This window comes from Mus musculus, chromosome 5 (assembly GCF_000001635.26).
Source record: "Mus musculus strain C57BL/6J chromosome 5, GRCm38.p6 C57BL/6J".
NCBI classification, from domain to species: Eukaryota; Metazoa; Chordata; class Mammalia; order Rodentia; family Muridae; genus Mus; species Mus musculus.
Genome location: NC_000071.6, coordinates 121,790,891 through 121,804,484, shown reverse-complemented (window position 1 = coordinate 121,804,484; position 13,594 = coordinate 121,790,891). Strand labels below are relative to the sequence as shown.

At 43.9% G+C, this 13,594-nt stretch overlaps 1 protein-coding gene across 40 annotated transcripts in view; it reads right to left on the bottom strand.

Moving 5' to 3' along the window:
* The window catches only part of Atxn2 (ataxin 2), a 103,342-nt gene that overhangs the window by 10,466 nt on the left and 79,282 nt on the right, over positions 1-13,594 (bottom strand). For 24 of the 40 annotated variants that reach the window (XR_003955602.1, NM_009125.2, XM_030254265.1 and 21 more), the window contains 6 exons: positions 9,237-9,547; positions 8,049-8,112; positions 7,110-7,262; positions 6,694-6,760; positions 2,220-2,404; positions 1,405-1,537 (listed from right to left, as the gene is read on the bottom strand). Coding sequence is in view for 39 of the 40 variants with exons in the window: in NM_009125.2 (NP_033151.2) it covers positions 1,405-1,537; positions 2,220-2,404; positions 6,694-6,760; positions 7,110-7,262; positions 8,049-8,112; positions 9,237-9,547 (913 nt within the window). In the remaining variant the exon portion in view is untranslated. The remainder of the gene's footprint in view (positions 1-1,404; positions 1,538-2,219; positions 2,405-6,693; positions 6,761-7,109; positions 7,263-8,048; positions 8,113-9,236; positions 9,548-13,594) is intronic. The other 16 variants (XM_030254263.1, XM_030254241.1, XM_030254252.1 and 13 more) reach the window with 1 other exon arrangement.

The following is a 13,594-nucleotide window of genomic DNA, read 5'->3' as shown; positions in this document are numbered from 1 at the left end:
TGTAAACCAGGCCACTCTTTATAAATCAAATTACAGGAGGACTTTGATCTGGACAGGGTCTTGCTATGCCACCCAGACTGTCTCAATACCTGATCCTCCTTTTTTATGATGTTCACAGGACTGAGATTTATAGGCACTCTCCCATGCCAGGCCAATGGATTGACTGCTTAAAAGAAAATGTTTTCTAAAGTACAGCACTTGCCCTACTCTTTATTTCAAATGCCCAGTACACACTGATGACGATGGCAATGACCATGATCAAAATGTGGAACAAGCAGACCTCAGGATTTCACATAGGCAAGTGTTTGACAGCAGGCATGTATCACTGGTGACAGGCGTGCACCTGCTCAGTACACATGTGATCACAAACACAGGGAGGACACTCAGGGTGGCCAATGTTCTCTTAGTTAGCCTACATAATGTTAAAGCATTCGGAATGATCAAGTGTTCACCACAACACAGACCTTACTGCCCTGCATATGTTCACTTAAGGGGTCAGACTAAGATGAGACACAGTGTGTACAAGGCTGCATGCACTCACACTCTCAGTCCCATTGTGTACACTTCTCAACTGATAAGTAACCCAAACTTATCTAACTTTCCCAAGAATTCAAATGTCACTAGAAAAAATATGTGCTAAGTTTGGTATAGTGTTGTCATTTAAAGTTCGGAGTAATTTAAGGTGACTGTAAAAAGCACACAAGCATACTGTAAGATGAACAGGCGACTCTACATGGTAAGATGTGGGAAGTAAGAAAGACTGTATGGTACACCCTTCCCTGCAAGGCTTGGGCAGGAAGGACGTTAAGTACATCTTTCCCCCAAAGATGCTCTCATTACACGTCACAAGTTTGCTTGTTTGTTTCTCTGAAACAGGGTCTTACTTATAGTATATCCCTGACTGTCCTGGACTTGCTCTGGAGACCAGGCTGGCCTCAAACTCAAAAAGATCTGCCTGCCCCTTCCCTGAACCCCCAAGTTGAAGGTGTGCACCCCCACGCCCAGCTCTTTTCATCATTTTTTAAAGGAGAAACATATCAAGACAGAGGAATTGTAGATTCAAAGTAGAGATAAATTGCCATTAAGTCAGACATAAGTTTGCTTTCGTTTTAAGACTCTCAACACTCACTCTCACAAAGAGTCAGGTTATTTTTACTCCTCCTTTCTTTTCTTCTTCTTTTCTTTTTTTCTTTTTTTTCCCCCCTTGTTTTCTAAGGTAGAGTCTCTATGTTGTCTCTCACCTCTTGGCTCAAATGATCCTGTACTTTAGTCTCCCCACTACCACTAATAGCCAGGATCCAGTCCACTATACCTATCGCAGGCTATTCTTAAACAGAATATCTTTACAGAGCTTTACAGCAACTATAGTCAAACACACAGAAAAGACAATAAAATGGTTCCTACCATACATGGCGTGCGTCTGCTCGTGAGCCCCGAACTGAGCAGCTGAAGAAGACACTAAACCAGGCTGAGCATGTGCTGGTGGTGCCATCATCCTGGCATTACCTTGTATGACAGGACTGTACACATGAGGATGCTGTATGTAGACAAAAGAACATCCATTATGCCAAAATGAACGATGTGAAGTCTAGATAAGGTTCTTTTTTAAAAAGATTCACTGTATATGTTGAGTGTATGCATGCACATGTGCAGTGCTACAAGGGGCCTGAATAAGACACGAATCCCCTGGAACAGGAGTTACAAGGACTTGTGAGTGGCCATGTGGGTGCTGGGCCCCATCACCAGCAGGAAACACGCCTCACTGCTGAGCCATTGCTCTGTCCCAGTCACTTCTGACTCCTAGCTTCATGGTTCCCAGAAACATTTCACAGTTCTATTTCTCAGATGCTTCCTTTTCAATTTTTTCCTTTTTAATTTAAGATTTATTTTCTTTATGTATATGTGCCTAGTATTTGTGCTTTGTATGTGTGCAGATGTCCATGGAGACCGAAGGATCTTCTGAAATAGGTATGGGGACAACAAGCCTCGGGTCGTCTGCAAGAACAGCAAGTGCCCTCTCCAACAGGCACCACACACCAAGCACAGCATACGGTTTACAACACGCAAAACTAAGCATACACATAAAAAGAAACATATTTAAAAGGCCCCATTAACTATCTGATACCATAAAACAAAGCCAAAAAACCCATAAACCCATAAACAATCGAAGTAAGATGCTCTTCTTAGGAGTGAAGTGAGTTAGGTTCCACTGGCCTTACCTGAGACTGATAATGCGGCACATGCTGGACCAAAGGCTGATTGGGAAACTGCTGAGGGCTGTAGGCAACGTACTGAGTGGAGTAAGCGGGCGGGGTGGCTACGATGGGTGGCCCTGCCGCGGAGGCTGGGTGCATCATGGTGCTTTGATGATGTTGGTCTTGTCGCTGTTGGGGCATATTTGGTACTGCACGAAAGAAAAAGAAACGGATTAAAAGAAAATGAAACCTTGTCGGTATAATTCATGCACCTGTGTGGTCTGAAAGGCTCTGTGTTACCAAACTCTGATTCTGCCTGTCTGAGCTGTCTTACCCAGCCCCCACCCCTCTCCTGCTGCTTTGAGCCATTGCTCCACTTGCTTCAGGTAAGGGACTCATCCTTCAGAGTTTAGCTGTCCAGTGACTTTCCCTTCACCTGGTTTTCCTAACATAAGAGATGGTATTAGAATGGGAGGAGAACACAGGGACTGTCTGATACTCCAAATCATAACGTGTTTAATTAAGAAGGTCAAGAAAGGTTCCTTTCTGAAGAAAAACAGATGACAAGCTGGGTGTGGTGGCGCACCCCTTTAATCCTAGCACTTGGGAGGCAGAGGCAGGCGGATTTCTGAGTTCGAGGCCAGCCTGGTTTACAAAGTGAGTTCCAGGACAGCCAGGGCTACACAGAGAAACCCTGTCTTGAAAGCCCCCCCCCCCCCACGCCCAGCTCTCCTGTTTTCCAATATCATACAGTACCAAGTACACCAAGTAGCGCATTTAAGAAAGGAAAAATTGCTTGCTGTGTGTTTTCCATATTCCTATAAAAATTACTTTTCCTGATGTCAGCTAAGAGATGAATCTTTAATCTCAACACCCAGGAAACAGAGGAAAGAAGACCCGTGTAAGACTCACAAACGTCCTCTGCATCACCCGTGCATTTCCTCCCGTAAGCACACATCGATTGTAGCTGTCATGTCTGTTTCTGATGTCATGCTACCTCTGGGAACTGCATGCCTCATGAGGGTACAGCACAGAGAACCTGTAACCTGGCTTGTTTATGCAGTCACAGAGCTAAAGCAACTATTATTGTCTATGTGCTTATTATTTTAAATATTTAAAAAGGTTGGCTGAACATTTAATGGAACTGCTATTGTTAGAAAACAAAAGGAAATTTGGGTGGGAGACAAGGACAATGACGTTCAAGGTCCTCAGCTTTTGAGGCTGTTTTGGGATCCATAACCTCTGTAAAATAAATACACTCAAACAAAGCAAAACGAGGAACAAACTAGCCATGGATACCTGCCCTCCACAAAAGACATCATATTTACTTGGCTATAGTGGATTTCTCCAAAACTGAATGGATATTCATCTTAGATTACACTTTATATGAACCATATTTCAGCCATTTCACATGTCATTGACTCTCTATTAAGAGCAATTGTGCCCAACAGAGGCCATGTGGCAGTATCTAGAGACTTTTTTTTGTCATCCTAATCAACTAAAGGGTTGTTACTACTAGATCTAGTGATTGCTAATAAGCACCCGCAGTCAGGCAAGGAGCCTCTCCCCACTGTAGAAAAGAATACTAGTTACAGATGGCAATGGTGCCCAGCATCAGACAACTTACTTCAGCCCTTGCAGTGTGGTGTAGGCATGAAGCTCAGAGCCTGAGTACATAAGTTCAAATCCACACAGCTACAAGGAGAACTGGAGGCCGGAGTAGGCTCAGTGACTCTGTGTGTGTGATCCCCATTATGTTAGCTCCCTTACAGGCGTGTTCTCACAGGGTGCATGAAAGGCAGGTGTGATTTATGGCAAGGGGAACCTGATGTGGTTTTATGCAAAGATTCACTGCCATGCAAGAAGAGGTGTCTTTTACATGGTTTGTAGAATCTCAGAAGCCAGAACTTGACTTCGTGTCTTTGTCTAGCACCTCCATTTGTTCAGTAGCAGCACAGCAGTATGAGGATATAGCAATCACATAGGCAGGGATGGCTACTTTCCCAGGACTTTCTAAGTTGAGCCTTAGAAGACACAAACAGTTGATATTCCTGTCACAGCAGCTTAAGACGCAGAACCTGTGGAAATGCACGAGGTTCTCCATTTATACACAGAACAAGTTTATCCTCACTTTCACCTCTGTGAAGGGAGAGAATCTCCTCTAGGTTAACTGTAAAATACCAGCTAGGGAAACAAGTATGAAATCCCGTACGTTGACAATGCCCTAGCATAGAACACACTCTTATCTTTGGAGACAGCCTTTAAAAAGGCACTGAGGAGCATGTCTGTACTTCCATTCCAGCTCATGCAAATTCTACTTCAGGACAATCCACAAGTCCAATGAAGTAAAGCTTTGCTGGAAAGCAAAGATGGATGAAAGAAGTTTCACCACATCACAGTGCCCTGACTGAATTTGGGACTACACCATGGTTATCTATGGCAGCAACACAGGTAGGAAGTAGCTACAGAAGGCATGTGGTGCGCAAAGATGGGGGTCCAGGGGAGGTGGGTAAAGGGTGTCATGTAGCTCAAGATGACCTTGTGCTTCTGACTTGAACTCCTGATCCTTCGGCCTCAGTTTCCCTGTAACAGTTATCACAATGAGAGATGACAGGACACCTCTGTGCTGAGAGAACAGACACCATTCACAACACAGCACAAACTGAAAGAACACTACACTCGGTGACTGCAGCATGAGCTCCAGGCTTCTTGGAACACATGCAGAGTGTAAGGCTACCCTGGGCAACTTAAATGCTCTCTTCTCCCTCCCTCCCTCCCTCCCTCCCTCCCTCCCTCCCTCCCTCCCTCCCTCCCTCCCTCCCTCCCTCCCTCCCTCCCTCCCTCCCTTCCTTCCTCTACCTCAATCACCATACATGAGGCCCTGGGTTCAATCCTCAGAAATACCATCAATACCAGAAAAACAAACTAATCAACAAACCTACAAAAAAAAAAAAATTACCCAACTTTGTCCTGGAAATGACTATTATGTAGTAATCCCTCTTTCCAGGGTTGGAAGGCATTTAAGACTCCTTTGAACTAGCACTGCCCAAGGATGGAGTCAGCAGGATTGATACGCTGGGAAGAGGGGATTACAACAGCTGCAGGGCAAGAGCACTGAGTAAAGCTGTGCGCAGGGCACACAGCACTTGGGGAAAATGTCCGCAGCATCACATAGCAGCTCACTGCCACCTAGACTCAGTTCCAGCACAGCCAACACCTGATCTGAGGCCTTAGCTACACAGCAAGTCCGATGAGGCCAGCCTGGCTATAGGAGCATCTTCTCAGCAATAAAGAGCGGCCAGTGTGGTGGTGCACGCCTTTAACTCTAGGATTGCTGTTTGAGGTTAACCTGGTCTACATAGCCAGTTCCAGACCAGTGAGGGTTACACAGTGAGACTATGGCTGAAAACAATTCCAAATAAACCACAAACAAAAAAAAAATTCTGATAAAATTTCAATTTAGACTTCAGCTTGAAATTTCTAAAATTTATTTCTTTTGGCAAAAAATACCAAACAGAGGCTAGAGAGAATTATCAGTTAAGGCACTTGATGTTCTTACAGAGGATCAGAGTTCAGGTTCCCAGCATGTACAAGGCAGCTCACAGCTGTCTGTGATACCAGTCCCAGGGGTTCTGCTGCCTTTTTTTGGCTTCCGTGTGTCCATACAGTACAAGTACAAACACGCTAGCAAAATGTTCATATATAGAAAAAAAATACAGATATTTATATGTGTATGAGTGTTTTGCCTGCATGTATATTGATACATGTGTGTATGCCTGGTATGCATGGAGTCCAGAAGAGGGCACTGGATTCCCTGGGACTGGAGTTAGTTACAGATAAGTCGTGAGGCACCACGTGAGAGCTGGATATCAAGCCTGGGTCCTCTGCAAGAGCAGCATGCACTCTTAACCAATGATCCAATTCTCCAGCCTCAAAATGCATCTTTAAAAAGAAGGCCGAGTGTAGTGGGCACACCTTTAGTGCCAGCACTTGGGGGGGCAGGAAGATTTATAGGAATTCCACAAAAGTCTGGTCTATAAAGTAAGTTCCAAGCTAGTCAAGGCTACAAGGTAAGAGAGAGAGAGACTCTGTGTGGGGGTAGGGTAGGGTGGAGTGTGGGTGGTAAAGGTGTAGGTGACTGGGATGGGGATGGACATTTATTGGGTTGGCAAGATGGCTCATCAGGTAAAGGTATTTGTGGCCAAATCTGATGACCTGAGGTTGATCCTAGAACCCACCAGGAGGAACTCCTACAGTGTTCTTTTAACCTCCATGTATACTGAGTGCACACATGCACATACCCACACACCACATACAAAGTTTATTTATATTTTTTTCTCTCACATGATTACTATGTGATCACTTGAATACTCACGTTGGCCATCACAAGTGAACACATACCCTGTGAATTCAAGCTGAAGCCAACTATTCATTGCACACAGGTGCTAAACTCATGCAGCATGCAGACACAAGCAAACACAGGCAGGGTTATTCTCACCTTTACCTGCTCTATATGTCTTGGCTTGGTTCACAGGCATGGGCGTCATAGGTATTGGGTATAAAGGCTTGAGGGAATTGAAAACACATCATTAGATTCATATGGTAACAATATATTCATTCTATCACTGTCTTTTAATGTGATCTGGCCAGTGTTTTCTTGATTCCCTGTGAGCTATTCAAATTAATACCCACAACTAAAAGGAACAACTCTGGCCTATAGTAAATGTAAGTCATTTTTTTCTGAAAATTAATCCTAAAACTTAGATCCACATGCTAATGATACAATACACCACCCCTACCCACTGCCCACTCTTAACACTACTTGCTATCAGGTGTCCCACTTAGTGCCCACCTAGGACACTTGTGCTAAATGCAAGCTATGGTGTCCAGCAAATTGTAACCCATGGAACTTACTTGTACGCCCGGGCTCACTGGGACGGGATACATCATATTGGGTGCGAAGCACACAGGCTGAGTGTACACTGGAGCTGGCTGCTGATGACCCACCATAGATGGGCTGGGTTGTGCTTGAGGCCGAGGTGACGTTGGGGTAGTAGAAGGCTTTGGCTACAAAACAACAACAACAACAAAAACAGAATTCAACATCAACTCTGTCAAGATGAAAAGCATCTATGAAAACAATATTCAAAGCAGCTTCCCTGATTGTTCTGCCTATTTGTTTTTAACTAGCATTTTTTTATTCTAAAGATAAAGCAAAGCAAAACAAACAAACAAACAAACAGGCAAACAAAACATCCAGAGGCTAGCATGTAAGAAGTTGATTCAGTTTCCAGGGGTTAAAAAAGGGAAAACTTAGGCTGCAGACATTTCTCAGTGTTAGAGGGCTGGCATAAACACAGATTTGGTATCAACACTGTATCATATCTAATCAAGCTAAAATATTTATCAATGAAAAAAAGATATAAAAATTGTAATAATTTTACAAGGAACCAGAAAAGGTCTATCCATTTTTTTCTTTTCATTTTTGTGTTTTGGGGTGGGGATCTCACTATGTGGCCCAAACTGACCACAAAATCATGACCCTTTTGCCCCGGTCTCCTGTTTGCTAAGAATACAGGCATGTTCTCCTATGCCTTCCCGAGGAAATGGACTCTCTTGTGTAGTTAGTGAGTGGGCTTCTTTGGCCTGACAGCCTCAGTCGTTGTGAGCTTACACTGAGCTGTCCCTCACAGCGGCACAGCAGGACTGACAAGCTTGGGGACATCCCACAAGCCTGGAGGCCAGGCTGTCTCAGGGTCCTACAACTGGGCTCAGTCAGATGGGAGCTCAGGAGAAAGCCATGAAGAGCGCAGTGACGTCTCTTCAGACCAGCTGTAAAAGGCTAGCGCTTACCTGAGAGAAAGAACGAGGGTTGAACTCCTTTGCATTGGGATTCAATGTCGATTTCCTAACCTGCCTAAGAAAGAAAGAAAACAACAAGCAGGCCAGTGAAACATCATGGGGCTGCGGCTTTCTCAACTGCGCCACACTCGTCAGCTTTCAGAGGATTGCTGACATAGAGCAGATGTGAGTAACTCTCCATGTCTCAGTCTCCTTTACTGAAACACACACCTCTGCTGCTTAATCTGATGAAGAAACTAACCATACGAGAACAAATGAAAACCAAAGAAACCACATCCCTCAAAAGCAATCACCGAATATTTCAACTGGTAAGTCGCAGCCCCTTAAAAGGGTGCCTAATGAGGTTAAGTGACAGCTAAACAGCTGCCACTCCATAGGACTGGGTTTATTAATCCATCTATCTATAACTACAGTTTCAGGCATCTGACACCCTCTTTTGGCCTCTGAAGGTACAGCAAGTGTGTGGTGTACAGACAGACAGGCAGATAAAACACCAATGCTTAATGAGTTCACAGTAGTTCTAATTTTTTTTTTTTTTTAAAGATTAGGCCTTGCAATGGATCCAGGCTGGCCTCAAACTTAGGATCAACAGCCTCAGATGCCCAAGTGCTGTGTTAACAAAGCCCTTCCACCACCTGTAGCATACGCAGCAATTTTAAATGTGTCAAAATGTTTTAATCACATGCCTTGGGTTTACCATTGCTCTAGTAAAATTATTTTTCTGCAAATCAAGAATAAATAGTTCAAGTACAATTAGTTTTTTTTTTTGTTATCCAGAACACAAAAAGGGAGTGGTGATTATGTCTGAGGCTAACCCACTAGTTTATCTATTTAAGTGCTTTTAAATGCCAGATGCACAGAAATAAGGTTTATAAAGATGTGCTTATCAACTAAACATTTCCTCAACTGGGGCAGCAAATAGTCCTTGCAGACTGCAGGGTTAGGCAGAACCAGAACCCCGAGACAGGGCATTCAAATTTAAACTCTTATCTCCATAGAAGTAGCTTTTCTTACCCCCACAGCTGCAAACAAGTCAGAATGGGAAGAATGCTAAGAACCCAATGACTAGATTCAGCTCAGATTTCTAACCCCAGCTCTATGTAACAGTTACTATGGAACAGAAAACCCCTTAAAGCAGGTTACTCGGAGAGAGCATGTGCTGAGACCCAGGTTACTCACTCTGTTGTGTCTTTCTTCTCTTCTCTGTCATCCTTCTCTTGTTTGCAGGCTGGGCTGGAAGTCTGCACCCCTTGGGATGTGACCTCAGGCCCCCTCTTGTGCTCTGCATTACTAAGCATGGAAGGGGAGATGCTAGGGCTGTTGGTCTTGCTGCTGCCACTGGTACAGTTGCTGCTGCTGCTGCTGCTGTCAATGAAACTATCCTTAGCACTTGCTTCCGTTTTATCTTTAATCAAATCTCGTGACTTTTCTCCTTCTCTATTTTTGCTTAGTAGTTGATCCATAGATTCAGATGTAGAGCTTGGCTGTAACTAAATATAAGAAATAATTTCCCATTAAGTATAAGCCAAGTAGTATGTGATGGCAATGAAAATACTTTGAATAGGTTTTCTGTTTTCATTATTTTCAGAATATGGCCTTTTTGGTGGACTTGTCTGTTTGTTAAGACAGAACAGGGTCTCTGTGTGTAACCTGAGTGTAGCTGTACTGGAACTCTCTATGTAGACCAGGCTGGTCCTGAACTCACTGTGATCTGCCTTTCTCCGCCTCCTGAATGCTGGAAGGAACTAAAGGCCACCATGCCTGGCTCAGAATATGCATTTTTCAGGCACAAATAACAGAATGATACACAACACAATTTTAGGAACCAGTATCCAAGACTAGTTATTAGCCAGGCTGAACATGGTGGCACAAACCTTTATGTTCAGCACTCATGAAACAGAGGCACGTCTGAGAGTTAGAGACCACCTTAGTTTTTACATAGTGAGTTCCCAGAGAGCAAGCAGGGCTATGTAGAGAGACCATGTCTCAACCTCCCGCCCCTGTCGCCCAAGGCATAACAAAAAAGAATTAACTATTAGACTGATGGTGGCTCATGCCTGCAATTTCAGAATTGGAGAGGCAGAGGCAGTGGCTGACAGTGAACAAGATGCAACAGTTCCGACTGCCTAGACACAGGAAGGTGGGAAGCTACCATGTGGCGCAGAAAGAAAAAGCAGCCTCCATGAAGGAATAGCTCCTGAAGAGATCAACATCTAATCTAAACAAAAACTAATTTTAAAATCCCAACAGCATGAGAAAGGGGAAAGGGAGAGAACAGGAGATGGAATGTGCTCAGAGTGTATCATCGACATTTATATGAATGTGCTTATGAAACCTAGGACAATATACAATGACCATACGACAACTTCCTAAACTTAAAAATTAGGGCTGCAGTGATGGCTCAGTAGACATTTGCACGTTCTGTTTTTGCAGAGGACCCAGGTTCAGTTCCCAGCACTTGCATGGTCACAATCTCTAAAATTTTAGTTTCAAGGGATCTGGTGTCCTCTTTGGGCTCTGGGTACAGGCATAAATGTAGTGCACTTACATACATACTGTAGTGGCTATTCCTGGTTGTCAACTTGACTATATTTGGAATGAACTACAATCCAGAATTGGAAGGCTCACCAGTGACCCTTCTCTGGAGGCTGGGAGATAGAAGTTTCTGACCTGGATCTTAGTTGTTATGGAGATCTTGAGGCATAGTGGCTATGGATTCCAGAAGATTAAGACAGGTAGTTCAAGGTCATCTGGGATTAAAGGTGTGGTGGGACACACCTTTTATCTGGGCTACACCTTCTGCTAGAGACCATATAAGGACATTGGAAGAAGGGAGTCTCGCTCTTGCTCCTTCACCTGCTTGCCATGTGGGACTGAGCAACTGCTAGATCCTTAGACTACCATTCACAGCTACTACTGAACCATTGTTGGGAATTGGGCTGCAGACTGTAAGTCATCAATAAATTCCTTTACTATATAGAGACTATCCATAAGTACTGTGACTCTAGAGAACCCTGACTAATACACATACATTCAGGCAAAACACCGGACACATGAAATAAAAATGAATCTACATAAAATGCAAAGAGCTGAAGAGATTGCTCAAGCCTGAAGATGTAAGCTCACGGGCACACACCCACATCATACAAAAACATGCTAGGAATAAAATTTTAAAAAAGCATTTTCCACTTCTTTCTTTCTTTCTCTCTCTCTTTCCTTCCTTCCTTCCTTCCTTCCTTCCTTCCTTCCTTCCTTCCTTCCTTCCTTCCTTCCTTCCTTCCTTGTTTTTTTGAGACAGGGTTTTCTGTATAGCCCTGGCTGTCCTGGAACTTAGTTTGTAGACAGGCTGACCTCGAACTCAGAAATCCACCTGCCTCTGTCTGGGATCAAAGGCATGCACCACCATGCCCAGCTCATTTCTATTCTTATAATGGCAAAATTACCTATAGATCCAAACTGTTTGTGTTATTTGTTTAATCCACACAATGGCCTAAATTTTGATGTAGGTACTTTTATGGCAAACCCATGGAGAAAACAGTGCAATTAAAATTCTGTAGGGAGGGGCTGATGAGATGGCTCAGCGGTTAAGAGTGCTGACTGCTCTTCTAAAGGTCCTGAGTTCAAATCCCAGCAACCACATGGTGGATCACGACCATCCTTAACGAAATCTGATGTTGTCTTCTGGAGTGTCTGAAGACAGCTACAGTGTACTTACATTTGATAAATAAACAAATATTTTTTAAAAATTCTGTAGGGAAGGGATATGTGTGTTTGGTGGGACTGGACTCAACTAGTCCACAGTAAACACACAGAGCTAAACCCCACCCAAACCCATGCCTTTTTGTAACTCAGAGAAAAGCAACTGTCAGGACCAGTCACCACACCTCGGCAATGTGAAGTCATGCCCAGTAACAAGCGTGGACCACAGACACTAGCAAGGGCAGGGCCCACAGTTATATGCTGCCACCTGCAACCCAAGTAGGTTCTACCAGTCCCTACTGTGCTTGGGACACTAGGCAATATACTGTGAAAGAAAAATCTCTATCTGCATAATCTCAGTTACTAAGCATTAACAGATCAGACAGAGAAATCCTCTGTATCAAATTTCCAATACTCAGCTATACTGCAGAGTGCAGACTGCTCTCAAGAAAAGGGCAGTTCAAAACCAAACCTCCATGTCACGAGGATGGCTGAACACTGCAGTACCCCAGAGAGCCAAGGCTTGCCCTTTCCTATCCATGGGGCCCTGGGCAGATGATTTAACCTCACTGCCTCAGTTTCCTGATGCACACACTGCAGGCAGTGACAGAACCTGCTTCAGAGCATCACTGTGACAGGAGGGGCTAGGACACAAGCAGAGAAAAGTGTCTGAAACACAGGAAGCACTCAGTGTCAACCCTGCCCTGGAACCCCTGCTTTGTTTCCTAGCATTTACTCACTGCCCAGGAGCTCAACAAAATAAGTATGATCCACTCCTAGAGACCGACTCTTGATGCCAGTGCTACCTGAACTTTAATTTAAAGAAGAAATGTAATGCCCAATTGTTAATTAATTAAACAAAAATTAAAATAATTAAATTCAGTTAAATTTATAAAAAAAAAGAATTTGATAAGATCTCAATAAGTAACAATGCTGTACCTGAAGATATCAGAAGAGTGACGACAACCTAAGCCCAAATCAAGGCTGGAAAAAATAATAAGTATCAGGACAGAGAAAGAATTCATTAGTAAGGTAGGGCCAAACAAAGAGAGTTGCAAACTAGTATCAGTGGTTGGAATATTAAGTAAACAATAAATAAAGAGCAGCCTGGGGGCTAGGGTGGTTTAAGACAGGGTTTCTCTGCATAGCTCTGGCTGTCCTAAAACTCACTACATAGACCAGGCTGGTCTTGAACTCAGAGATCTGCTTGCCTCTGCCTCTGTCTCCCAAGTGCCGGGATTAAAGGCATGCGATATTAAGTCTAGAAAGAATAGTCTTTCAAAAAGGTATCAACTACAACACATGGACATGGGAAGAAATGGAGAGCTAATACCAAACTTCCCTATCTGCAAGCAACTTGGAGCCAGAGTGGAGGTGAATACAGTCCCATTTTCGACAGATGACGGGGAGATTCCTGATAGACACCAGTGTAACTGAGTGCGAGCCTCGCTCAGTAAGGTGAACCACACAGATGAGAGCTCCCAGGAAGTCCTAAGAAAGCAGGTTAAGTGCTGCCATCTTCAGGAGATTAAACAGTCATTTGCAATACCAGACACCAAACTCTCAAGCTAAGGGGCAACTGATACCAGGAAAAAACCTTGATGTCATTAAATAAAGCTGTGTCTCAAGGGACAGAAAGTGAAAAGACAGCCCATGAAATGGGAGAAAAGCAATTCACACACCCAGATCCTTTGACGGATACAGGACCAAGGCTGGAGCTCTGTGTCACTCTGGGTGCCAAACCTAATATCCCAGAAGTGTTAGACAAACGGCACCAGACTGGGATCTACAGTACATAAGAACCCCAGCCGAGTGAGAGAGAGAGAGAGACCTAAAGG